Source organism: Podarcis cretensis (genome assembly GCF_951804945.1).
Source record: "Podarcis cretensis genome assembly, chromosome: 12".
Lineage (NCBI taxonomy): Eukaryota > Metazoa > Chordata > Lepidosauria > Squamata > Lacertidae > Podarcis > Podarcis cretensis.
Window position 1 is genome coordinate 49685098 of NC_137181.1, and position 27989 is coordinate 49713086.

The window sequence follows — 27989 nt, forward strand, 5'->3', positions numbered from 1 at the left end:
GAACACACCACAGTGTGACAAGGTCACCTGACCCATAATCATTTGAGTAAAGCATAAAATAGAGGTATAAGTGACTATGGTTGCAATTGTATTAGAAACAGAAATAAGTCCAACAAAACTCAATAGAGCTTCCTTCTACCTAAAAGGTAAAGGTAAAGGTACCCCTGCCCGTACGGGCCAGTCTTGACAGACTCTGGGGTTGTGCGCCCATCTCACTTAAGAGGCCAGGGGCCAGCGCTGTCCGGAGACACTTCCGGGTCACGTGGCCAGCGTGACATCGCTGCTCTGGCCAGAGCCAGAGCTAGAGCCAGAGCCGTACACGGAAACGCCGTTTACCTTCCCGCTGGTAAGTGGTCCCTATTTATCTACTTGCACCCGGAGGTGCTTTCGAACTGCTAGGTTGGCAGGCGCTGGGACCGAGCAGCGGGAGCGCACCCCGCCGCAGGGATTCGAACCGCCGACCTTTCGATCGGCAAGCCCTAGGCGCTGAGGCTTTAACCCACAGCGCCACCTGCGTCCCATTCCTTCTACCTAGGCATATATAAAATTACCATATTTTTCCGTGTATAAGACTAGGGTTTTTTTCCCTAAAAAATAATGTCCAAAATTGGGGGGCTTCTTATACATGGATAGATCTCCCCCCATTTTCTTAAACCGGAGTCCCCAAAAATAGGGGGTGTCTTATACATGGGGGCGTATTATAGACGGAAAAATACGGCACGTTGTGAAAAAACTAGTTTTTTTGCTAGCTTATGTTGAATTGGATTATTACTCTGGTGCTGTTACACTGTTCCTTGTGAGCCAAAAATATAGCATGCCAAACAAGGTCTGCAACAAAACATACAGCTGTGACCTCAAAACTATGCTCAGTATAATTTAAAATGACAATTAATTATAGCAGCTGTCCCTTTTTGCTTGGGCATGCATCCTATATATCAACATTTGTGAGAGTTGGGAATAGATGCAAATCACAGAGACATGAGAACAACAGTGTTAAATGAATACTAAGACATTTTTGAGTATCAAAGAATAATGTTTTCTTGTAAATGGCAAGTTGCCTATAATTACTTTAGCAAACTGTACCTGAATGTGCTGGTACGTGTAAAGTTTTCACGTCAAATCTCACAGGTGGTTGCTTCACTATCTGAGGAAAAAAATTGTTTGACTTGAGGCAATTCTGAACATCTCATAGACCAAGGGTACACTATGCACCTCTCCCCAAATAAAACGCTTTCTACTATAATAAACTATGAGCTGTCAATATTTCAGCTATAAATACACAAACTTAATGACGAGTAGGAAGTCACTGAACAAGGTACCAAAGGAAGCAGACTGATTTCCAAAACACTTCCTCAAAATGGAGAAACTCCTCAGTGAAGCCAATTCCAGTGGAGTTCCCTGTTTGTGTTAATAGCTCAATGGCACTGACAGGGAACCCCACATGCAAAGGAACAACTGGGAGCAAACATGAAGTTCTCAATTATTCCTTTGTAGCCAAATCCATACCTGCCCCACACCTGATGGCATATATGGCAAAGGGCGGGATTGATTTCCGGGGAATGGTCTCATAGGCCAAACTGGAACCTGTGCCAGATTTAATTAGGTTCTCCACAGTGGGTATAACCTAAATAATACAGTGAATGTGAACAAAGTATAGTTAACTTTTTCCAAAACAAGTTAATTTTCAGGGAGGCCCATATTTTGAGTTTACCTCCAACACTGATCTGTGGCTTTTTTTGGTATATTCTTAACAAGTTATATAGAGTCAATACCACTTACCGTATATATTGTAATGATTCTCACCTACGTTTTGACAGATTGTTTTAGCCAGACTTTTTGTGAATATGCAATGCCATATCTGATCCAATATATCTGAACTTGTCATTTTGCCCAAGGCTATTTAAAAACCTAATTACCACAAACGAAAACATCATTCTTGATTCTAGGTGCTTTGACTTATTCAGTTATCTTTTATTTTCTAGCTCTAATCCACAGCAGCACGGCAGCAACAGACAACCACCAAAACTTAATAGTATATGGAAAGAAGGTTTTTCAAACGTATCTTGTTAATAAAAATAAAATGAGTATGTTTTTCCATATTTGAACCATTTTATGTTCTTGTCTATCTTCTTTTTCTGTTCTTTTGGTGGTGGCAGCCATTTTGTGTTATACCAAAAGTAGCTGTGTTGTGACTGGTTGCCCTCAACACCATCTCAAAATTCCAATTGTGCCCCCAGAGAAAAAATGGTTTGTGACTGCTGGTGTGGAGGCTTGCATTAATGTGAGTGCTATCAACTGATACAAAAATTGTCCATTTGCTTAGCATAAGAATTTAGTGTAAACCTGCAGGAAGCAGGTATGGCCACTAGGTGGGAGTAAAATAGTTGAAGATTAATCCCTGTAGAACCATAAAATTGTAGATTTGGAAGGGACCAAGAGGGTCATCTAGTCCAACCCCCTGCAATGCAGAAACCTTTTGCGCAACATGGGGTTCAATTCGCAACCCTCATATTAAGAGTCTCACTCTCTACCGACTGAGCTAGTGCAACGGATAACAAAAAAACACTATAAATTCCTGAACATATTATTTGAAAAGTAATGTATGGTAAGTTCAAATAGTACCTTTGGATTATCAATTACAGGGGTGACAATAAGGTCAGACTCCAAGAAGATAAGCTCTTTCACTTTGGACTCTATATCCTGCTGGCTGCAGCATATGTTTTTATCCTAGAATATAAGCAAATAGTAGTAGTATTTACAATGACATATATTTTAAACACAGCAAACATTGTGCAACTCCTGCATTTATTATTAAAAGGCACCAGAAGGCTTCCTTGTCAACTCCAAAAGATATTAATGCAGGCAGGCAGAATTAATTCATTGGTTTCCTGGAGTGACAATATTGATTCTTGAGATATGTGTGAAAGTAATGAATCCCATTATCTAGAAAAGTACATTAGGACCTATCAATTCAACAGCTGAATTTTTTCTCACCATTTCCTGATGTACAAGAACACTATCATAATCTTATGCAATAATTTGCTCGTTATGTAAAAAAAAATCACTCAGATATATTCCACTATAAATATATCCTGATCCTTCAGTATTCTTGCTTGTTTGATTCAACGGCTTCATTTTTTCCACACTTTACTCCACCACCTTCTGTTTTGTAACCCCTCATTATTCTCTTTTTTACATTCTCTCTTCTTCATCTTATAACATACTGGTAGTTTTCAGGCTGGAAATATACTTCCTGTTTCTTTGTGTTACCATCCCATCACACTTCTACTTCAAAGCTTATTGAGGGTGCAACTTTTATACTAAAAGTAAAAAATGTAAAGGACCCTTGGATGGTTAAGTCCAGTCGAATTAGACTATGGGGTGCAGCACTCATCTCTGCTTTCAGGCTGAGCCAGTGTTTGTCCACAGACAGCTTGTCAGGTCATGTGGCCAGCATGACTAAACCGCTTCTGGTGCAATGGGACACCTTGATGGAGGCCAGAGTGCACGGAAACGCCATTTACCTTCCTGCCACAGCAATACCTATTTATCTACTCGCACTGGTATGCTTTCAAACTGCTAGGTTGGCAGGAGCTGGGACAAGGCGACAGAAGCTCACCTACAGCATCCATTATAGAACCCTAAACATTTATAGTTAGAAATAAGCCCCTCTGAAATAAATGAGATTTCCTTCTGTACAAAGGACTAAGATTGGGCTGTACTACTGCTTCTTTGCCTTCAGCTCTCTGATAATCTCCATCACTAGTTTCTGTTTACCGTATTTTTTGCTCTATAGGGCACACTGGACCAAAAGGCGCACCTAGATTTTAGGGGGGGAAATAAAGAAAAAAAATTCAAAGAGCAAAGAAGCCAAGACAGCGAGCGGGATGGCTTCATTTTTAGCTGTCTTGGCTTCATTTTTAGCCGCAGGGCTGGGGCGGGGGAAACCTGAGCTTCCCCCAACCACAGAATGGGTCCGGGAGCGGGGGCTTGCCGGGCTGAGGGCGGGGAAGCCCGAGGTCCCCCGACCCCAGCCCCCAGAACGGGTCCGGGAGCAGGGGCGAGGTTGCGCACAACCTCACCTTCGCTCCCAGAGCTTGCTGCTGTCCGCAAGCCTTCTGAGCCCGGCGGGAACTCCTGCCACACTCCGAAGGCTTGTGGATAGCTGCCTGAAGCCTGCATTCGCTCCATAGGACGCACACACATTTCCCCTTCATTTTTGGAGGGGAATAAATGCATCCTACAGAGTGAAAAATACGGTAATTTATTCCACCAAATCTAGTTTTAACAGGAATTATCAATTGCTGTTTTCTAGTTTAATATAAGGGCCTCATCATCATCCTCACTCTTCTCAATCTGTGTGCCTCTTCTGACACTGTCAATTATTTTCTCACCATCCTTGGCTTCAGTAATGCAATTTTTTCCTAGTTGTGATTTGACAGCTCTTCCTCTTCTGTTTTTCTATAGCAGTCATATGGAATTCAGTCTCTTGCTTCCATTTCCTTCAAACTACACTCACCTTTGCTGAAGGACTTGGAGATGATGTGTGTGCAGAATTTGTAGCTAGAACAGCAGCAGCATTGTTTATTTCCACTGTGGTGGTAGTTCTAGGGGTGGGTCGAGAACTGAAAGACAATATACACATGTTTATACAAAACTGAATACTTAAATGCAAATTATCTGAATTATTTTCTACAACTTCATTTAAAAGTGTGCTGTCTTCATACCTGAGTAGAAATATAGATTCATTTGATTCACCATCAACAGCACTTTTAGGGCGTAGTTCTTCTGGATTTTCTTGACAAAGAAAACATTGTAACTATTTGCCAGCATGAACTATGTATACAATTGTAATGTTTCAAGCACACATTTTAGTTCTCAGTTTTACATTACAGTGGTACCTCGGAATGTTCCAGAAGTCCGTTCAATTTCCAAAATGTTCGCAAACCAAGGTGCGGCTTCCGATTGGCTGCAGGAAAATCCTGCAGCCAATCAGAAGCCGCGGAAGCCACGTTGGATGTTTGGGTTCCAATGAACATTCACAAACCAGAACGCACACTCCCGGATTTGCGGTGTTCGGGAGCCAAAACGTTTGACTTGCAAGGCGTTCGGGATCCAAGGTACGACTGTACATGGTCGCCCCCCAAAGCTGTTTTCCCTAAACTACACCCACCTGTCAATTGCTCGATCAGGACTAACAAATGTAATTTCCTTGCAGGTGCTTTTGAATCTCTCACTCTGCACCCCCTCTTCTTAGCCCTTTGTCCATTCTCTCCTTGCCCCCACACTTTCCACTAGCCCTCCATGAACCTGCACTGACAGAAATAACTGCTATTCAAGTTACTCGGTGTGAGTGAAAAAGCCTTTTTCTCAGCTGATCTGTGAAACGCAGGGGGAAGAAACCTACTTTTTAGATCAGCAGTGAGATGGACCTCTCTTGCACACAGTGGATGCCTATAGAATACCAGCTTCCTTGTCCCCATGCCCCATAAAGATGGAAAAGGAATCTCTTTGCTAGCCCCATGTTTGCTGCTTTGGGAAGTGCCAAGCAATAGGGCTAACAAGCCACTTCTGCAGTGGTTCCCCAGGTCCTGACAGGACCCTGCACAAGTCATTGTAACAGATGGGCAGGACAACACACCTGTCAATCATGTGTTATCATAATAGTGACTAGCAGGTAAGTGGCCCCCATCCACCCGTCAAATTTGGCCCATGAGGCCTATTTTGGTAAGAATCTGGCTCAAGAAACCAAAACAGTTCCCCATTCCTGAACCAATACATAAAACGAAGGTGCAATCTTACCCAGCTTGAAAGATCTGTTAAGTTGATTGTTTTCTGTTCTTGGCAACACTATGTCTGGGAGGCTTTTACACTCTAACTGAATCTCAGACTCTCCAGGTTCAAGCAGTTCAGCTTTTTTCCTGCTGTTTAAACAATTGACAATGAAATGTACTTTGCAGGCAATGCAAATTTCTTTGCATTTTATTCTGGACAGATCCTTAAACAATGGCAAAATTATTTTTTTACTTATTTATATATAGACAAGCAATTTTTTATTTAATTCATTTATGTTGTCCAAGGATATCAGCTACACTGCTAATGGGTTGCAGGACAGCAGCTCTCTAAAAACAGGGCTATAGCCAAGGGTGAAACCATATTGCTTTGTTGCAGCAAAGAGAGGGAATCTTGTGACATCTTAAAAACTAGCCATGTTGTGGCAAAAGTATTCAAGAGACAGAACCCACTTTGTCAGAAATCTTTAGCCTCATGCATACATCCTTCTCACAATAAGTTTGTTAAGCAACAGAATTCCAAATTCCAAATTAATTTTAAACTGAGTCTACTGTACCTGGAGCTTGTTTCTTGGCTGGAGATCGTGTCACTGGGAATTTGGATAAAAGCATCTTTCCAGAAAGGATGCTGCAGCAGCTTGGCCCAAGTCAATCTTTAAATAAAATAGGAAAATACATATACAATCCTCTCATACAGTACCAATTTAAATTCTACAAACTTCTAGATTTGATTTTTTTTAATCAGTGTGTATCATTAATAAATAGCCAGATCTTCAAATCATAATTTTACCTCTTCTGAGGATCCTTCTGAAGTAAAGAATCAACCAAGTTAAGGAAGTCTGAAGATGGTTCTAGAGGTGCTGATCCTGTAAGATAATGAAACTATTCTATTTTGAAACAAATATGATTCTACTAACTACCAAAATCTAAAAACAGCAACATAAAAGAATTCATATATTAACTTCTTAAGGAGGGAATGAAAGGAATCATTCACTCATTTGTCCCATTTTATAAACTTTTAAAATTATTTTCACCATCATTTATCTAAGGAACAATACCTTGCTGTGTAGGTGGGAAAGGATCTTCATGTAAAATCTGTTCTGCTAATTCAGTAACACTGTTGGAGAAGAACGGAGGTCTTCCTAGAAACATAAGTAGATAAGATTTCAGTAAAACTTGAATAAGCATCAGAACAATTAAATAATAATTTTATTTGCATGAGCCAAGAGTTATTACAAGTCCATTTAAGAGAAAATAATAATAATAATAATAATAATAATAATAATAATAATAATAATAATAATAATAGAAAATTGGCAGCATTATACCAATTGATTTCTAAAAACTGGAATTTTTCATCTGTTTTGCTTAAGGCTCTTGGCAGCAAGAAACACTGAGTTACACCTATAATTCATAAATATATATACAATGGGGGGGGGTCAAAATAATCAAGATGCAGAAGATCTGAGATCACATCCAGAGACATTTCCTTTGGGAAGAAAAAGCAGCCACAGGAAGGCCTGAAAGGGATCTGGGCAGAAACAAGAAGAGGTAGGGGAATCTTTCCTCTGTGCCATTCTCATAGTTTAAACACCCACCCACCAAAAAACCCCATACTATTTGACCTACTGGCAGAAGACAACTTTTTTGGGGGGGTGGGGAGAGCTAAAAAGTTAATGTCAGAAGATGAAATCACAAATTACTCACATATCATTCAGTTAGGCCCTAACAGATTGTCAGTTAATCATCTTCTTCCATCCCCACTCTGAAATGCTGTGGCTGCAGCAGCCACTCCTCATTATCATACAACAAAGGTCCACAGAAGACAACCATAGACCAGCAAAGTGGGTTATGATGACTACCAACTGTAGCCGAACAGTCACTTGGGATATGATTTGAAATTTAATCAGAGTGTTCATTTTATTTATTTTACTTTTATGTATTTAACACAATTTATAAGTCACGTGATAAAAATAACTGTCTAAGTGATTTACATGAATATGCAATAAAGCATTAAAATTTTATTTATAATGAAGAAGGTCTGCAGCAAGAACTTTAACTTAACCGAAGGGAAAAAACCAAGGGCTGAGATTATCCTAGTCTGATTCTGAGATTAAATTCTACCTGTCTCTCCATACATTTCAGTTCCTTAGACACAATAATCTTTAAACCGAAAGTACATTTCAATGTCTTGCCGCATGTCTCACTGCTTATTCTACTAAGTAACTGTATTAATGACTATACAAATTAGATGTTCACAGCTCTATTAATAGCAAAGGAACCTACACAGGTTCATAAATGGAACAACATCTCCATCTTAATGTTCCTGAATTGTATTAGCTTTATAACACTAATTAACATTGTAACATAATGTTAACCATGTTAGTATAAATAATACAATACCTGAAAACATTTCATATAACAAACAGCCCAATGCCCACAGATCACTGGCTATAGAGAAGTCGCTTCCTTCTATCACTTCTGGAGCAATATATGACAGTGTACCTACAAAATAAAGTCATGAATAGTGATTTGCTCTAATTTTGTAATAAACATCCTTTCAAAAGTCACCAACATTTTTATCCAATAGTGGATGGTCTTGCAGGGTAGGATCACTCATCTGATCTCCAGCTGGTAATGTTACTGCTTACTGGGAGGTAGAGGGGGAGAGATGAAGCCAAGGGGAGCTTGGCAACAAGTGTGCTGGATATGCTCCACCATTTGCACCATGCCAACTTCACCCCTCGCTTTATACCTCCTGATAAACAGCAGTAATACAACTGGCTGGTGGCGTCCCACCCTGGTGTCCACTACTGCTTTCATCTTAAACTCATTTCTGGGATACTCAAAGGAATTTCAGACTGATTTTCTTCTAAGTCTCTGCTAATGTAACAGGGTACAGTAAACATACCCAGAGCAGCTCCAATAATCACAGAGTAACAAGCAACCAGGAAGAAGCGTAAAAGCAAAGACTGAGTGCACTCTACTTTGTCTAGCCCTGCACCTTACAACAGCAGGAAGGTAACCCCAAAGTGAAAGAACTGGAGAGTTCAGGAAAGGAGACTGGGGTAATATGGCACCCAGCATTTTTCTGATGAAACTGATAGCCACACAACTCAGCTCTTTGAAAACATAACTGCTTGGTATGACTTTGCACTGAGGAAAGGACCCTAAGAGATTACTACTGTCACTAACTAGCACAACCAATGGTGAAGAATGATGGAAGCTGTAGCAACATACTGAGGGTCACAGATGCCCTATCTATCAAATGTAGAATCACTGCTTTCAATAAGGCAGGGTAAGATATCACTGAATTAGTTTCCCATTTCAAGTTTCAGAAAATAGAACCATTGCACAATTTTAATTACAACTCTGTCTTTTGCAACTGTTGTTCTTACATATTGCAATGTACCTCTGAATCTGTTCTTCAGATTTTGTCTTGAGTTTTCCTCACTATCACCTCCTCCATCCTCTGTTCCAATTAAAGCAAAAAATTCCTCCAAGTTTTCACCCTCTGCTTTAGCCAAGCAAAAGTTACTGAACTTCAGTGTACCAGGTCCTTCAAGGAGAATCTGTAAGGTATATCAATTAATGATTTCTTGAATATATTTTTTTTAAGTGGCTTTCAGAAATCATTCCCTCTTACCTTCCCAGGTGTAAGGTCACAGAAGAGAATTCCAAGGTTGTGAATATGATGGAGTCCAGTAACCAAATCAACACCAAATTCTCTCACAACCACCTCAGGTAGACATTCATCTTGAGTAATTACCATTTCCAGTGATCCACCTGTAAGGCATTTATGGATATTCTGCTATGAAGTATTTTTAAAAAACAAACTAACTGACCTCTGTAGTACTATGTAAATTTTTATCCTTAAGCATTTTCTGACAAAATAGGCATACAAAACCTTTGATCTACACTGCCCACCTGTGATTCCTAGCATGCAGTATTCAGAGCCATAATGCCTCTGATGCTGGAGGTAGAAAGAACGACTGAACCTGAAGTGTAGATTTAAAAATGGGGCACTGGAGCCAATGGAGTAAGTTTTATTTTTTGCTGATTACTGTTGTCTATGCTCTGGTAACCTCTAGGTTAGATTACTGCAACACATTATACTTGGGGCTGCCTCTGATGATGGTACGGAAACTTCCACTGGCACAGCATTCAGCGATCAGGTTGCTCACCAGGGCAAGCCTGCTTGAGCATATAACACCAATCCTGGCCCGATTGCACTGGCAGCAATATGAGAACAATCATTTTCTGTGATAGCTTCCTACTTGTGAAATTTTGATTGGACCTAGTAAAATGTGAGGTGGGGAGTCTAGGGACCAAATCCTTCCCTCAAGGCTTCTCTAGATGGCCCTTGGGAAACAACGGTCACAAAACATTGTGTTTAACAGCTGCTTACCTGTGCACAATTCCACCACAAGCCAGAGGTGATTGCTTGTTTCATACCATTCATGAAATGTTACTATGTTCTTGTGCCTAATTTCATGAGTAAGGCGCACCTGCAACAGATTATCCACATTTGAGTTGGTTTCGGCTGAGGATGGGACAGGCACAAAATGGAACAGTAGCCCTTAAGAAGTTGGAATTCAAGAGATGTCTATGCAAAAAGCAATGTAGCAGACTAGAATTCCCCCAGTCCCCATGGGAAAGGCACAAGAGGATTGTAACAGATTAATACATTTGTGAAAAATGTTGGGGTGGATTCATTATGTTCCAAGAAAAGTACAAAACAAAAGGTGTGATTGATGGTTTACAGATTGTGAAGTTTCAAGAAAGAAAAGGATTGAACAAAACATTGAAGGCCTATAGCTACAGTGGTGCCTTGCAAGACGAAATTAATTCGTTCTGCGAGTTTTTTCGTCTTGCGATTTTTTCGTCTTGCGAAGCACGGACTTTGGAAAAGCTTCAAAAATCACCAAAGTCTTCAAAAACCTCAAAAAAGGCTACCACACCATGTGCTATGAGTTGCTCCTCGAAGTGAATGCACGGTTTTAAGAAAAAGGAAACAAACTTGCAAGACAAAGGAAACAAACTTGCAAGACGTTTTCGTCTTGCGAAGCAAGCCCATAGGGAAATCCGTCTTGTGAAGCAACTCAAAAAACGAAAAACTCTTTCATTTTGCGAGTTTTTCGTCTTTCGAGGCATTCGCCTTGCGAGGTACCACTGTATTTTTTTTTAAAGTTTGAGATTAGTCAATTAAAAACCTTTTTTTGAAACCACAAGTTGCCTTAAAGTGCCCTTCATGAACACTTCATTTGATCAAACCTGATTAGTCTTTGTAACAAAGGTGAAATGGGAATCAAATCCAGCCATTTATACCATATATTACTCTTGCTTCTCATCCCCAACAGAGTTATTTCAGAGAGAGAGAACTGCCCAAGACAAGAGCCTTTCAGAATTAAGTAAAATAGGGATTGATTAAGCAATTGCCAAATCAGTTCAGACAAAACTGTGGCACACAAAAATCCTGTGGGTTGCCGTGTTTTTGTGCCAAGCTCTCTTCACACTATTGTAATACAGCAGCCACATCTTTCTCCAGCACATCTGAATTACAGCTGTAGTGAATTCTCCAGAGATATATGTAATGACTGTTTACCTCATAAAAGTCACCAGTTGTTGCATTTCCACAGAATTATTTTTCCAGAATGCAAAGTATTTCTTATGAAACAGTCACGAAGCATACAATGAACACTCAGGGTACCCACCATAATTATCCAATCTGAGCACACCCAAAATTTAAGAGGAAAAAGAAGTTTCTAGATTCTGCTAAAGAACCCCTTTAAAGTACAGCTATTTGGAACATGGATCTTGTTCAAAATTATTGTGGACTTTTTCAACCAGATGGCACGTTTGTATCTGAAAATATGTTGAATAATTTCATTTACATCTCTTTCTAAAATAATCAATGTAGTTCTTACCCAGTTTGTTATTTCAGCTCTCTTGCATTTCTCAGTGCACAAAATAGCCACAAAATTAATAGTTCCTTTTCTTCTGCCTTTATATACAACTGTTTTGCTTCCTCTTCCAATCTCTTCATACAAAATAAAGTTCTCCATAATAAAATCTGTATACATAAATTAAATCAAAGCCACAAAATTAAAACCTCAAAATGAAAGGAAAACTCCTCTAATTTAATATAAGAATGAACACCTTGATTTTTTGAATAGCATAACCTACAAAATGTTTTTAGGCATGTAGTTTTACATAGTCTTAAGAGAATAACTTACACCAGAGAATCAGAACCTGTGGCCCTCAAGAGGTACCTAGAGTCCAAATCCCATCTGCCTCAGCTAGCAGAGCCAACTTCTGGAGGACCACCAGTTTCTCATCCCTGACAAGCACAACAACCTACAACTAAGGGAGCCTGAGCAACACAATACAGTTATACAGTCGCTTCAGGTTGCGTTTTTTCAGGTAGCGGACCGCCGAAACCCGGAAGTACCGGAAAAGGTTACTTCCGGGTTTTGGCGGTCACGCATGCGCAGAAGCGCTAAATCACGCTTTGCGCATGTGCAGAATTGCCGAATCTGCGCAGGTTGCAAACGCTGCGGGTTGCGAACATGCATCCGGCACGCATCACATTCGCAACCTGAGCATCCACTGTATTTTACATATGATGACTTTAATGTTCATGAGGAGAGCCTGAAAACTCTTAATCTAGGTAACACTTATGGTATACAAAGTGACATATCACCAAAGAATAAGCTGTACCTTCTTTCTAAAGGACTAGAATAAATCCCATTTTAATTGCTGATTATTTATATAGGTAACTTACTAACATATTTCTCTTCTGGAATAGGGGGAATTAACTAATTAGCAGTGCAGATTATACATTAGATTATAATTACATGTTAAGAACTTGAATAAATAAAAAAAATGTGGGAAGAGAAAGGGATCTCAAGAGTTCAAGATATTTTTGAAAGAAACAAGCTGCTCTTGCAAGAAAAGTCGTTCCTGGTGGCGCCAAGTTCTGTTCTTGGCTCCATATCCATCAGCTATGAAGTTTTGCCAGAAAACTTTACAGGACACCCATAGACCTGTTACAGTGAGAATTAGTGTCTACAACACCCAATTGAATTTGGGATAGATTATACGGCAATCTTTATGGATCCTAGGAAATATACAAAAACATTATTATCATCATCACCATCACTGCCTTTTTGGTGCTCCCAGACCCTGGAACTCCCTCCCAAGCAGATGCAAACTTTCTTGTTTCAACAGGCTTTTGAGAACTGATGGCTTTTAATTAAAGGGCTGGTGCTGTTTTTATTGTAATTATGTTTGCATAAACTAAAAAATGTGGGAAAAGAAAGGGATTTCAAGAGTTCAAAATATTTTAGAAAGCAAGCTGCTCTTGCAGCAAAAGCAGCTTTTATATATATGTGTGTACATATATGTGTGTGTGTGTGTGTGTGTGTGTTTATATGTGTGTGTACATATTTGTGTGTATATATATATGTATGTCTGCTTTTCTGGGGGTACGCATACCTCTGAACATTTTCTGAATCTTTGTACTTTTGTCCATTTGCTGTATTTATTTCCCCCAATTTGAACTATAAAATGATGATTTTCTTGAGTCAAAATTAGAGTACCCCTAAACATTTTTTTAGGAAAAAAAAGCAGTGTGTGTGTGTGTGTGTGTCTGTAGCAACCACCGGAACTTCCCCCATCCCCTTTCAGCTACGTTTGGTGGACTTCTTAACAAGACAGGGAGAAACCTAGGTATATTTTAATTTAGCTAATTATGTAATAGGTTTATGTCGGAAAATGAATATGGATGTTGAATTCGATGTTTGTAATTTTTCTTTTTTCGGTTTTGTAAATAGGAGGAGGAAAAAAGATAGGCAGAAACGCGGGGCAAGTTTCTTTTTCCCCCTTGCGGAAATCCCAAGAGCAAGGGATTTTCACCTGTTGAATGCCTGCCTGTTACAGAGTTAAAACAAAATAAAAAAATTCCTTCCAGTAGCACCTTAAAGACCAACTAAGTTAGTTCTTGGTATGAGCTTTCGTGTGCATGCACACTTCTTCAGATACAAAGTGTGCATTCAGATACAAAGTGTGCATGCACACGAAAGCTCATACCAAGAACTAACTTAGTTGGTCTTTAAGGTGCTACTGGAAGGAATTTTTTTATTTTGTTTTGACTATGGCAGACCAACCTATCTGTAACTGTTACAGAGTTATTAGAGGCGCCGAGTCTCTGCGAAAGGAAGGGGGAGAAGCAGCAAGAGGAGGAGAAAGATGGGGAAGGTGATGGCAAAAGGGGCGGCGTATTTCTAATCCTTTCCTCGGAATGGACCGCTGAGTGCAAAAAAATAAACCAAAAAAACACTCGCGTTTTTAAATCCTCCGGACGCTGCCTCTTTTGCTGAGGGAAGCAGCTCCCACCTTCAGCCCCCAATGACTCCCCTGAGGGGACGAAGTAGTAATAATAAATAATAATAATAATAATAATAATAATAATAATAATATCTCCCACTGAAAGGAAGGGCTGAGGGGCGCGGAAGACACGGCTCGCTCGCGGCCTCATCCCGCGCAACGCTTCGAAGGGAAGAGAAGACGGACTACCTGCTCGCCTCCGAGGGAAGGAGGACGCGCCAGCCCCGCTCAGAACACAAAAGGAGCGCGCGCGGGGCGGGGCGCCAGAGAGCCGCTTCTGCCGCAACCGTTAACTGAAATCCGCGAGAGACCCCGCCCTCCGCAGGCCGCTCCATTTTCGCAGGGGGGGGGTGTGCCTCTGAGGCCTTTCCGGCTGAAGGGAAAGCGGGTGTTTTTGCCCGGCGGAACGCGTAGGGTTGGGGTAACACTCTACCGGGAGAAAGTCATTCGTCAGTCAACTGGCTTCTCTGGGACATGGTGCGGTTGGAGCCTTCTCCTCCTCTCTCCTCCCCCCCCCCTTTTGGGCCATCGTGTGGGCTAGTCCTAACCGCCCCTTCAGTATCTTAGATACGGCACAGGACGCCGGAAACAACAGTCTGAGGGGAGTTTGGGGCGGGGCGGGAGAGAGAGAGAGAGAGAGAGAGAGAGAGAGAGACCCTGGGCTCGCGCTCTCTGCGTTAGATCCGCCCCCTCATATCAGGGTTACCCGGATGTTCGTCGCCCTGCGCAAGCCGGAGTTCTCCTCTGTTGCTATGGAAACCTGGCCTTTACGGATTGGACCCCTTGTCCCGGCTGCGGCCTTCCCGCCGCAGGTGAGGGAACAGATTAAGAGTAGTGCGAGGCTTGCTTCTGCCTCAGGCTTCCTCAAACTCGGCCCTCCAGATGTTTTTTTGGCCTACAATTCCCATGATCCCTAGCTAGCAGGACCAGCGGTCAGGGATGATGGGAATTGTAGTCTCAAAACATCTGGAGGGCTGAGTTTGAGGAAGCCTGTTCTACCTCACCATTGGCCCTTCTTGCCCTTCCGTCCTCCCAGAGGGCTGCCGCGGTTAAGCCCCCTTTGCCAACCCCCTCCTGTGTTTACGTTTCGTCGTGTTGCTACCTCTAGTGGGGCAACAGTTTCGGAGCGAAAGCCCTTCGCCAAAGAGCTGTTGAAACGCCCGCCAGAATCCGTTCTGCCTGGCCGGCCCTACCGTTAGGCAGCAGGAGGCGGCAGCCCCAGGGAGACAATTCTGAGTGCTGCGAAAAACCTTTTTGCGTTTTGTATGACACTGTGGCAGATAGGTACCTATTGTTACTGTGGTGACGTTTTCTAGCAAGGGAGAAGCAGGGATGCATGTGGGATTTTCCTTCTTTGGGTGCCTACCCCCCAGTCTCTGCAAACGGTAGCAAGATTCCAGGGAGTTTTTGTTTCCATTCAAGACATGGTGAAGACTGCTGTGTCTTTCAGAAATATGGCTTATTAACACATTTACAACCTGGTGCAAAAGGTTAAAAAAAAGGTAAAGGACCCCTGGACGGTTAAGTCCAGTCAAAGACGACTATGGCGTTTTGGCACTCATCTAGCTTTCAGGCTGAGGGAGCTGGCGTTTGTCCACAGACAGTTTTCCAGGTCTGTGGCCAGCATGACTAAACCGCTTCTGGCGCAACGGAACACCTGGATGGAGGCAAGAGTGCATGGAAACACCGTTTACCTTCCCGCCACAGTGGTACCTATTTATCTACTTGCACTGGCATGCTTTCGAACTGCTAGGTTGGCAGGAGCTAGGACAGAGCAATGGGAGCTCACCCCATCGCAGGGATTCGAATCGCCGACCTTCCAATCAGCAAGCCCAAGAGGCTCAGTGGTTTAGGCCACAGCACCACTTGTGTCCCACTTCAACCTGGTGCAGATGGAGGGAGCACAGAGTTTACAGCATCTGTGTCTCCAGAGGGGCTTATCCTTCAGATGCTTTCTAAGCAGCATCTCTGTGCCTCTGGCCCAGCTTGTCTCCAACCAGTCTTCATGGTGTCTGCTCTTTAGCTCTTCATTGAGTTATCTCCCACTTCCTGCTTCTCCTTCCCAGAAAACTCATTGACAAGCAACTCCTCCCCTTCTGTCTGCTCACCCCTCTTCTCCCCACTGTTCCAAGCCTAATTTTAATAGGTTGAAGGAGACAGGTACCAAAAGGAACCAAAGTGGAGCCATATTGTCTCAGATAGCAGCCATTAGCTACAATTGAGGTAGTCATTTACGAACTGTTAGAAACCGTTCTTTTTTTGCAAGCCACCCATGCTGGCTTATGAAGGAGAAAGTGATGCAGTGTAAGACATATCGGGTTCAGACTCTATAATCATCTTCTGCTTGGTGCAAAGCACAAGATCAGACCCTATCAGACCCTATTCCAGGGCACATAATAGAAACTGTAATTGAACTGTAATTGAACCTTACTCCAGCGCTGGTAAAAGCACAGTGTCTTCCTTTACACTTGAGAGCAGCAGGTTAGCGTAGCATTGAGATATGATAAGTGTTATGGTCCTAGGGTTACCATGCTTTTAAAGTCTTTGTTTGAATGGTGTATCTTCAACCATCTAAGGGTGGGGGTTAACAATTTAAGTTTCCCCTCCCATGGAAGGATGGGATAATATTCACCTACTGAATTCCCCCATTTACCATATGCCACAGATGAACATGTAGAGATCCTTTCATGCAGTTATCTGCATGCAGCATGCTGCTGAGTACAAAAAGCTATGGCTTGGGACACATGGAAGCAAGAATCTTAGAAATCTAATGTGGACCAATAAAAACCTCTGCCAGAGGGCGCATGCTTGACTGGTGGAGCAAAAGTTTTGCTTGCTCAGGATCGGTTTCCTTCTCTGCCACTTTATCCTCATCTAAGAATCATGTCTTTAGCAGTGTTCAAAACTCCCACTGTTCTAGGCGCATTTTGTGACAGAATTTCATTAGCACAAGCAGTTTTTGAGCTCTGGGCACAGTACTGTGCCTAAGATTTCAGATTAAAACTGCAGAGTGGAAGGAAAGGAGGACCCTTTTCTGCCTCCCCACTTCCAGCTACTCTCTGAAGACTGGAGAAAAGACCCTCTTAAGAATATTAGGGGAGTGGGCAGGGGAAGGACTCAACCATGTGAAAAATGAACATATTTTAGCTGCAGCTTGTTCATTTTCAGCTTTGTATTCTTGCTACAAAAAGTGTGCCTAGACATTGTTGCGCTCATAACCTAGGTTTAAGGGCCCATTTGGCTCCTAGCTTTCATATCTCAGTTTCTAACACTGGTCTTTAGCTACGTATTTATAATGACAAAACATCGATAGCTATAATGCACTTGATTTTAAAGGTTATGAGGATGCATAATCAACAATTACAGTGTTAAATTAGCCAGGTGGATAGCTATTTATAAGTGTGAGATGATTGAGATAAAAACTGGAAGAAATTTGATTTACTTTTAAGACTGCCTTAAGACATAACAAATCTACATTCCCTCCCCTCACCCCTTTGCTTTGGCCACTTGTTTGTGTGTGCAGGCATTAAATATATGACTCCTACAAGCTGCAGGGAGAAGGTGGCTACAGTCCTATAGACCAATGTTCTCAGACAGTAGACTAGGAGTCCAGGATGCACCAGTGGACCTTGGGCTGCTTTCAGGTAGGCCTCAGAGTCACAGCTTGACAATTACCTCATCACTTGCCTAGAAAAGTTGTTGCGGGGGTGGGGGGCAGCGGCAGAGTGTTTATACATTTGTATGCCTTTGAAAAACAATGCCACCTTAACCATCATGAGTTAGCATAGAGTGAGGTTTTAAAGCTAGGGCTACAAACAGAGGTGAAATCTGCTCCTTGGTTCTGCTGGATCTCTCAGTGGCTTTTGATACCATTGACCATGGTATCCTTCTGGACTGTTTGGGGGGGGGTTGGAAGCTGGGGGCCACTGTCATGCAGTGGCTCTGCTCATTTCTCTTGGCCATTTCAATAAAGTGGTGCTGGGGGATGGGTGTTCGGACCCCTGGGCACTCACTTGTGGGGTGTCTCAGGGCTGTGTCCTCTCCCCTATGCTTTTCAACATCTATATGAAGCTGCTGGGCATGCTGGCTGATGCTGATAGCAGTTGTAGTCCAACAACTGTAGAGTCACAGGTTTCCCATCCCTGACTAAAATTAATAACTTATCTATATTTACTCCTGAAGTTATAGCTTTAACACATGCAATTCTGGCAAAAAGCCCAGAGGGAGAAAAAACCATCATCAACCAGGCCAGGTTTCCCTCCCTAGTCAGCAGCCCTACTTCTCTTGAATGCTTGCAGTTGAAGAATGGAGTTTCCTTTTGTTTGTAGGGAATTACTGTATATATGCCACTTCCCTGCCCCCTTCAGCCCTAGTCATCACTGAGGAGTGCCACAAAACTTTGTCATAGGCCCTGTACTGTTCAACATCTCTATGAATGATTTGGGTGAAAGAGCAGAAGGGATGCTTACCATATTTGCAGATGCCACAGAGCAGGATAGCTGACACCCGAAAAGATCAAATAAAGATTCTAAATGATCTTGAGAGGTTGGAATGCTAGACCAAAAGCAACAAAATAAAATTCAGCAGAGAAATTAGGTACGAAGAATTGGAGGCACAAAGATAGGAAGGGCAGCCACACCTATGAGAAAGGTCTAGGTGTCTTAGTCGATTAGAACCTCAGAATGAGGCAGCAGTGTAATGCAGTGCCTAAGAAAGCTAATGCATTCTTAGGTTGCTTTAACCAAAGCATAGTGTCTAAGTCACAAGAGGTAATAGCTTCGCTGTATTCTGCTCTGTTCAGACAGCATCTGAAGTGCTGGGCCTATTTCTGGGTGCCAAGTTTTAAGAAGGGCATTGTCAAATTGGAGTGTGTCCTTGTACTGAATTTAGGATCTTGGTTTTACTCCTCTTGTAATCAAATAGGATTAGTTCAATTATACAAGTATATGTAACCAACACTGCCTGTAGAATCATAGAATCATAGAATTGTGGAGTTGTAAAGGACCATGGGGATGATCTTGTTCCACCCCCATAACATTGTACAGAGTGGTGTTTGTATTGTCTAAAAATAATACTCTATAAAGTAAATGGGATATGTTTTTATTGGTTTGAGCTTTTTTGCACATATGGTCTTTAGTTGCAGACATTTCCTTCTGACAGTGTATGTATGAGCCATGCTTCTCTGCCATGTCTGCTCTTGTGACATAAGCTTACCCAGATCAAATTATACAAAATGTATCACAGGATACTTCAGAATGTATTGTTTACCCATTTTTCCTAATTGACGTCCACCCATTTTACAATTTTCAGCAGTAGGGAAATAACTGACCAAAACAACAACTTTGTAAACTTCTGTGGTTTTTCAGAAAACAAACATCCTAGGAATGCTGATCCATGCAGTTACTTTACAGTTGATGTGGACAATGAGTAAAATATGTAGGTTGGTTTTGTTAAACAGAAACTTGCAGCAGAATCTTAACAATTCTGATTTAGAATTCAGTTGAACTCATTGAGTCTTTCTGGGCTTGTTCCAGCCTTAAGTGTATTTTACCCTATTATTCTTATATCATCTGTAACACTGCTGAAAACATTAGTTTTCCAGATTTCGATTTGGATCATGAAGTTTGCACTTTTCCTATTTGGATCAATTTCCTCTTTAGGAAATTGCCACTTACACAAGGGTAAAGTGCCTTACTTTGAGAATGTTTGTGTAACACAGTGATTTGGAACATGCAGTGCATGGGCAAACTAACAGTCACATGGGAGCACATCCACCTTACTTCCAGCTTGATTCTAGTTACTCAGATGTAAGTGCCAGCATTCCATTAAGCTTACTTGCAGGTAAGCATGGAATCACAATCTTCAGTGGACAAGTCAATTCCTGCTTGCAACCAGTGAGCTGGAGATTGTAGCTTCGTCCTTTTGCCTAATAAGTTGCCTTTGAACTAGGAAACTGAAATCACCTCTGACCTAAATTTGTATGTCTGTGCAGTATGCATGCTACATACATTACTGCTTCTGCTGATATACTGGGGGCTCTGTTTAATGACAAAGTTAGCTTCAGCCTTGTATCTGAGTGAGTGGTAAACAGTCCAATCCTCTGCATATTAACGCAGAAGCAAGTCCCAGTAAATTATGTGGGCCTTGCTTTCAGAGGAATGCACAAAGAACGATATATTAATTTCAATGAATAAATAAATAACAAAACGTGCATTAGGACTGCAGCCTTTGTGTCCTAGCCACTTGGGGCAGGGGTATGCAAATCAGAATGAGTTTAAAATGCTGTCTGTGACATGCAAAGGGAGCACTGTCACTTTTAAAAAAGTTTTTATTAACCAATTAACACATGTTAATTACCACCTTTTCCCCGTTTACTGTAGTTGCCCACCCTTCCACACTTGCTTGCCCAAACTTAAAAGGGTTCCAAAAGTTAACTTCTGGAACTAGCAAAAAAACAACAACAAGGACGCTCTTCTGAAGGTCGCCGTTTTATTTTTAAGTTTGGCGGAGTTCTCCTGATGCTGGGAGTGGGATCAGCTGCCGTGGCTTGTTATCCCGAGTCCGTTGCCTGGAAACTTCAGGCCCCCGGGCGCTGCCGCCTCCCCAGCAAGCGGGGCTTGGGCGATGAGGTAATCCTGTGTAGCCGGAGAAGCGGGGAGGAGGGCCTGAGCTTAAGGAACCCAGCCGAGGGCCCGCCCAGCCGGCAAAGAAAGCCCTGGCGGCAACCAGCGTTGAGCGCGCTCACCTCTCCCAAGCCGAGGTGCGCCGCCAGCAGCAGCCGGAGATCCGCAGCCAAAAGGGCAAAGGCGCCTTCGCGAGGCCCTGGAGCGGAGGACGTGTGCGCTGAAGATCCCGGCTTTTTCCGCCAGCCTCAGGGCGTGGGATCCCGGCACGTAGCACCCAGCGATCCCGGGAGCAGCAGCGCCCCCCGCAACACAGCGCCGGCTGGAAAAGGGAGCAGCAACAGCAGCAGCGGCAGCGGCAGCCGGCCTTTTTCCTCTCTCTCCTTCTCTCGCCTCTCCCACGTGTGGAGCCGGCTGGCTGTATGCCGCCCAAGCGGGGCATTTCCAGCCGGGGAGGTGCCGTTTTGGATCGCCTGGCGGCCGGATCGCCCGTTTCCACGCGCGCGCTTGGCTCAGCCTGAAGGCGATTCGGCGGCGGCGGAGGCGGCGGCGGGGCGAGGAAGTAGGAAGTAGTCACAACCCCATCGCCGGCCCTGCTGCTCATGTGCCGCTCCATCCATCACGCCCGGAGGGGGATCCGTTTACACTAGCCCGGAAAACAAGCCGAAGCGAGCGCCCGGGAACGGACGCGCCACCAAGGGACGGCGCGCGTTTTGGAGAGCCTGCGCGCGTTTTGGAGAGCCTGCGCCTGGGTGAGTGGCGTTTCTTTGCGCGCTGGTCGTGGCCGGGGGAGCGGGAGTCCCAAGCTTGTTTCTACAGTCCCGCGCTCCGGAGGAAAACCAGGCGCAGTTTTCTGCCCTTCTCGTTCGCGTCTCCTTCTACGCTGCTTGTTTTGGGTAAGCCCTGGCCGCCTGAGAAGACCTGGGAGACGTCCTCTCCTCTCCTGACCTGCGTGCGCTCAGGTAGGGCCAACGGAAGCTGCCATTGCAGATGTAGCGTTGGACAGACAGATGAGCTGTTTCAGGTTCAGGAAGCTGGCAGGAATTGCCTTTATTTAGCTTGCAAGCGGGATGTGCCCCTGCGTGCTTACGGTTTGTCCCAATTTTTCCGCCAACCGCTGCATGCACCGCATGACAGTGGACATGACCTTCAGGAGACTTACTTGTCAATTGGCAGAACTCCACCTGGTTTTGACACGTTACCTGGTTTCTTTGGCTTCCTCTTAAAAACAACAGTTCAGCCTGTTTACACAAGAATTTGCTTGCAGAGGCAGACCTTGTGAATTATTTACAGCAGAGGGGGAAAGGCTTCTGTGCAGCAGTCACTACCCAATTCCAGAACATTTCAGCTCTTAATCCTGATTTGTTCATGTATTTTGCATAGGTTAGTAACTGTGAAAGAAAGCAAGGTTTTATTCAGTGTGTATGTGCCCTTAACGGTACAGAGAAGAATTGGTCATGTAAAGACTTACCGGTACATAAAACCAGTCAATTGCTGTTTCAGTCCTTGGAAATCATATTTGACCTAAGCATGCAGCTGACCTCCAAAACTATAACTAATGGATGTGTTTTGATGGGGTTAATTGAAAAACGTCTCACAAAATTATTTATAAAAGGCAGAATTTTAAACCAGAAGTAAGGTTTTTTAAGGTCATTGTGCTAGATTTATTGTTTCCAGCTGAGGCCTTGCTGGGGCTCCTAAGGCCCATGCCTTTTTTGGTTGCCATAAATGAAACCCTAGAACCTACTAATCTCTCAGCTTTTGCTAACCTTTATTATGATACGCCGTACAGTTCCTTGGCTTGTTTGTTTGTTTAAAAGATTCCTTACCCACTCTTCATTGCTGAAGGAATCCCAGAGTGGGCTACGTTAAGATAAAACACACAAATGCATAGGCAAATAAGTCTGCAGCTTGCTTTGGAAACTTATGAGAGTTGGTTCTAGCTGTACTTGAGAAAAGCAAGGGATTTCCAAAACCAAGATCCTACAGAATTAGAAATGCAAGGTTTGTAGGTGATGCCATTTATTGAGCCAACTCTTGCTGGTGGTGCAAGAGCGTGTAAGCTTTCAAGGTAAAACATGAGGGATGGTGATTTGTGTGTGTGTCATCTGAAATCTGATGTACTCATAAACCGAAAGAGATTGGTCTTAAAGCACAATACATCCTTTTTGTTTTAATAATATTTATTCAAAAGTTACAATACAGTTACAATACATTTTCAATCTACATATCCCTCCGGGTATAGGGCGGTATATAAATTCAATAAATAAATAATAATAATCCCCTCCACAGACAACTCTGTGATGATGGCATTGAAATATCCTGTTCTTCAATAAAAGAGAAAAAGGGAGACAGATCATTTCAAAGGTATCTTTTTTGGGAGATGCCGTTGCCTTTGATTAGTCGCCAATGGTATGTGAGGCGTTCTGATGACACATAGTTAATCTATGGAATTGGAAGTCTGCAGGATGCAGTAATGGCTGCCAAACTGGACATCTTTAAAAGGGGATTAGGCAAATTCATTGAGGATAAGGGTATCAATGGCTCCTGGTCATGATGACTGTACTACTTCCAGACAAAATAAAAAAATTCCTTCCAGTAGCACCTTAAAGACCAACTAAGTTAGTTCTAGGTATGAGCTTTCATGTTCATGCACACTTCTTCAGAAGTGCACACGAAAGCTCATACCTAGAACTAACTTAGTTGGTCTTTAAGGTGCTACTGGAAGGAATTTTTTTATTTTGTCTTGACTATGGCAGACCAACACGGCTACCTATCTGTAACTGTACTACTTCCAGTTTTGGAGATATTATGTCCCTGAATACCAGTTGCTGGGGCGGGACAACAAGTGGGGATGGAGCTGTTGTTCTCATATCTTGCTTGCAGGCTTCTCATAGGCATTTCATTGGCCACTGTGAGAACAAGATACAGTACTGGTCTAGATTATTAATTGACTGATTTTATCTGATGCTGCAATTTCTAAACTGGCCTCCATCAAAGGGATCCCAGAGTGGTCTACCTATCAGTACAAATTGGGGGCAGGGAACTTCAGACCTGAGAACCAATTATGGCCTATTAGGCTTCCCAGTATGACCCTTGGGACTCTATCCAAGCCTCTCTCCTTAATCTCTCCCCCCCCCCGCCACTCCATACCCGTCTTGAATGCTTTTTCCTGAAACATTATATGCTGCCTCCTTATCTGGATGGAGAGAGAGGGGTATGGGTGTATATAGAAACCTCTGATTTGTTATGTTTGGCTAGAATGTAATCCATAATCCATTTTACAGAAAATAATTGCTTCAGTAGCTCCATCCCCTTTTGTGTCAGACCCACCCCCCACTTGCATGTGACCGTGGCAGGTTGACTGCAAATGAATGCGGCCCTCAAGCTGAAAATAGGTTTTCCCACCACCAAATTAAAACATTAATATATTAAACTAAGAATCAGGTTTCTTTTAAAATATATATACAGTGATACCTCTGGTTGTGAATGGGATCCATTCCGGAGGCCCATTCGCAACATGAAAAAAGCGCGACCTGAAGCGCCATATCTGCACAGGTGTGTGGTGCAATATGGTGCTTGTGCGCATGCGCAAAGCACAATTGGTGAAACCCGGAAGTAACCCTTTCTGGTACTTCCGGGTCGCCATGGGATGTAATCTGAAAGAATGTAACATGAAGCAAACATAACATGAGGTATGACTGTATTCCATTTAAAACCGCCCCATCATCCCAAGTCACAGTGGGAAATCTAAGTGAGAAAACCAAGCAGCAGCATTCTAGCCCAGAAGCGTTATTGTAAAGATGCTTCATTCTGTCATGTATAAAGCTCAATAAGGAGGGAGACAAATGTTTCTCTAGGAGAGGGGAGACTCCTGCAGCAGAAGCAGCATCATAAGCAGGAAAATCCTGTTGGATTGTTTGGGCCTTTGGCTTGATCTAGGATGGTTCTTCTTATAGAATCATAGAATTGTAGAGTTGGAAAAGACCACGGGGGTCATCTAGTCCAGCCCCTGCAATGCTGGAATCTTTTTGCCCAGTGTGGGTCTCAAGCCCATGGCCTGGAGATTAAGAGTCTCATGCTGTACCCACTGAGCTACATTTTTATGTTTGTCAATAAATTGTGGCAAATTTTAAGACCTTTTAAACACTTCCTCCATATCATATGTTTCCTCATTCTTAAAGCGTTGACATATGGCTTGTTTCATAAATAATCCTTCATAAGCTGTATCGCCTTAAGTTTAGTTGTGGTTATTTTTGCAAAATAGTGCTGGAGACCACTGTCGCACAGAAATGGGCTTGTGTCTAAATGTGACTTTGGCTAATGTGAGTTAAGCAAAGTTTTGTAGAGATTCTCTGCCATTTCATTCTCTATGCCAGCTTGAGCTCTGTTGGCACAAAACTCTTATTGCTAGTCCTCTTAACATCAATAAATGTTTAAATCAGGAGATAAGCTGCAATTTTAAGTTTACATTCTGCTCTAATTTCAGTACTGGATGCCCATGCATCTTGTACATGTAAAAATTTCTTCCAATCTTCCTCCACCGTCTCTTTCTCTTGGTTGCGGATTCTGCCAGTCATTTCTGCCAATCCCATAAAGTCAATCACTTTCGTCTGCCATTCTTCCAGTGTGGGGAGTTCTTGTGTCTTCCAATACTTTGCTAGAAGGCTCCTTGCTGCTGTAGTGGCGTACATAAAAAAGTCCTATCCTTCCTTGACACCAATTGGCCGACCGTGCCCAAGAGAAATGCCTCTGGTTTCTTATGAAAAGTACATTTAAGTACCTTCTTAATTTCATTATAGATCATTTCCCAAAAGGCTTTAATCTTTGGGCAGGTCCACCAAAGGTGAAAGAAGGTACCTTCAGTCTCATTACATTTCCAACATTTATTATTGGGCAGATGATAAATCTTCGCAAGTTTGACTGAGGTCATGTACCACCTGTAAATCATTTTCATAATATTTTCTCTTAGGGCATTACATGCCGTGAATTTAATACCGGTGGTCCATAACTGTTCCCAGTCAACAAACATAATGTCATGACCAATGTCCTGTGCCCATTTAATCATGGCTGATTTAACTGTCTCATCTATTGTATTCCACTTCAGCAACAAATTGTACATTCTTGATACATTCTTAGTATTGGGTTCTAACAGTTCTGTTTCCAATTTCGATTTCTCCACCTGAAATTCAAGCAGTTCCATGTGACTGTAGTGTGTTTGTGGAGGTGCATGCTGATTTTTAAAGGCTTCTCTTGAAAATACAAAAAAAACAAACAAACAAAAAAAAATCTTATTTAATGTCAGCTCTGGTTTTCAGTTAAAGTATTTAAAATATCAATTCAGTAGCACCTCTTTGAGATGACAAATTTGTAACAGCACATGCGTTCATAGGTTACATGATTCTTCATATGAAAAACTTGAATAGTTGACAACAAGCATTACAATGCAGTGTGTTTATAACCTGTAGGTCAAGTACTAAGGAATGTAGGGAGCTTATAGTGATAAATTGTTCACTCAGTTTTTAAAATGGGAGAAGACTCCGTAGTCCTAGATCAACATTGTATAAATTCTTCTGCCACCTTATGCTCCTTAAGGAAGAATATTATTAATTTAAATTAATAATTTTGTTACGAATGATCATTTTGGAGTGACCTTGAAAGCTGAACTGCTGCTTTGCAAGTTACATTGTGTTTCTGCTTTTGATACAAGATTTATATCTTTTCATCTGTTTCCTCAATCACAAGATTGTTTGGACATTGTAGGCTGTTGAGGGACATTTTCAGCACAATGTATATGCTGAAATGGAGCTGTAAGATGTAGTTATTTGACACTGCAATTGTATTGTTTGTGTCAATTAAGAAACACTGTTGGCCTCTAAGTCTAGTGCAGAATCTGTTGCCAAAACCTTAACTTTAGGCCCTGAAGTGTTACTGGTTGATATTCTGTAGTATGCAAAAATTTAACATTATACAGTAGTTGTTTCCATCAGTAAGTTAGTATGCTGTTTCATACTGAAGTGCAACAGTATTGTTTAAAGGGACAAATTCTGCACCATTTTAATCTTAGTGAGACTCACCCAACAGTTATGGTATGATACCACCAAGAGAAGCAGAGTCCTTTATCCTATCCATCAAAACACATTGCATTACTATAAGGCTAAATGTATCTTGTCTTGCTGCTTCTTATAGCTAAAGCAGGGCTGGCAAGCTATGTCCTCCAGATGTTGTTCAACTTCAGATTCCATTATCCTCAGCCAATAAATAGTCCTGGATTATGAGAGTTGTAGTCAGTAACATCTGGAGGGGCCCAGGTTAGCCACTTCTGGGTTAAAGCATCTCAGGACAGAAAACTTTCCCAGGTTATGGCAAAGCAAGGCAAGTAATCTCTACTACAGAGCCTAAGCCGCCAAAATAATTAACTTGTAAGCATTATCTCATGGCTAATCTCTGTACGTAGTAACAATAAGCCTCTTAACTGGATAAGTGTAAGTAGTAGAGTAAGTCAAAGTTTTTGTCATGAACATTGTAACTAAGGCAAGCACTTTAGTTAAAAGTTTATGTTTTATTTGTGGGAAAGGCAGTCTTTCCTTTATAACTTTCCCCCTCAAATTATGAACTCTTTTGTTTAGCAAGTGGATATTCCTAAAAATGAACTAAATTTGAAGCCCAACCTGCTGCTAAGGTGGGAGGGGAGTGACCATATATATATATTTCACTAATTCTCCCAATTTGAGGTGTGCTGTTGTTACATTTTTTAAGTCGGAAAAATGACACAGAGAGAATCAGAGATGATAATGGGTGGCCTTAGTTAAAATGAGGTTTCAACTTTAGGGCTCATGGATCTAAGCCTAAGACTACTATTCTGTGTACACTTGGGCTGTAGTCTTACTCGACTGCAGAAATTGCTTGTGAATAGCAATGCATAGGATTGCATCATTAGTTTGAATTGCAGTCCGATCCTTAGACATATGTACTTAAAGCTAAGTGCTATTGTTTGGTAAAAGTTGCATCCAAGTTAACATGCTAAAGACTGGGCTGTAAATATTTATACTGTGCTGATCACAATAATCCCTATGAAGCAGGTGAAGTGAATGTTCTGTATATTTATTTCTCTTACAAATGATAGAATTTAGATCACTACAAACACACAGCCACCATATGCTGACAGCATTGGGACTGTGACGAA

At 42.2% G+C, this 27989-nt stretch overlaps 2 protein-coding genes across 9 annotated transcripts in view; one reads left to right on the top strand and one right to left on the bottom strand.

The window, feature by feature from the left end:
• Positions 1 to 14823, bottom strand: part of ULK4 (unc-51 like kinase 4) — a gene marked incomplete at its 3' end in the record, with an annotated part of 169697 nt that extends 154874 nt beyond the window's left edge. Inside the window, exons 1-14 of one of the 5 annotated variants that reach the window (XM_079947173.1) lie at positions 14614 to 14823; positions 11720 to 11865; positions 10201 to 10300; positions 9439 to 9578; positions 9205 to 9364; positions 8196 to 8297; positions 6851 to 6934; positions 6583 to 6658; positions 6350 to 6445; positions 5803 to 5924; positions 4728 to 4797; positions 4520 to 4625; positions 2623 to 2727; positions 1084 to 1144 (exon numbers count right to left, since the gene is read on the bottom strand). In XM_079947173.1, the coding sequence (XP_079803299.1) occupies positions 1084 to 1144; positions 2623 to 2727; positions 4520 to 4625; positions 4728 to 4797; positions 5803 to 5924; positions 6350 to 6445; positions 6583 to 6658; positions 6851 to 6934; positions 8196 to 8297; positions 9205 to 9364; positions 9439 to 9578; positions 10201 to 10300; positions 11720 to 11857 (1360 nt within the window). In that variant the 5' untranslated portion in view covers positions 11858 to 11865; positions 14614 to 14823. The other 4 variants (XM_079947175.1, XM_079947172.1, XM_079947174.1 and 1 more) reach the window with 4 other exon arrangements.
• Positions 14824 to 21378: 6555 nt separating this feature from the next.
• TRAK1 (trafficking kinesin protein 1) overlaps positions 21379 to 27989 on the top strand; it is a 136426-nt gene continuing 129815 nt past the window's right edge. For 3 of the 4 annotated variants that reach the window (XM_079947205.1, XM_079947211.1, XM_079947203.1), the window contains exon 1: positions 21379 to 21555. The gene's annotated coding sequence lies outside the window, so the exon portion shown is untranslated. The other variant, XM_079947206.1, reaches the window with a different exon arrangement.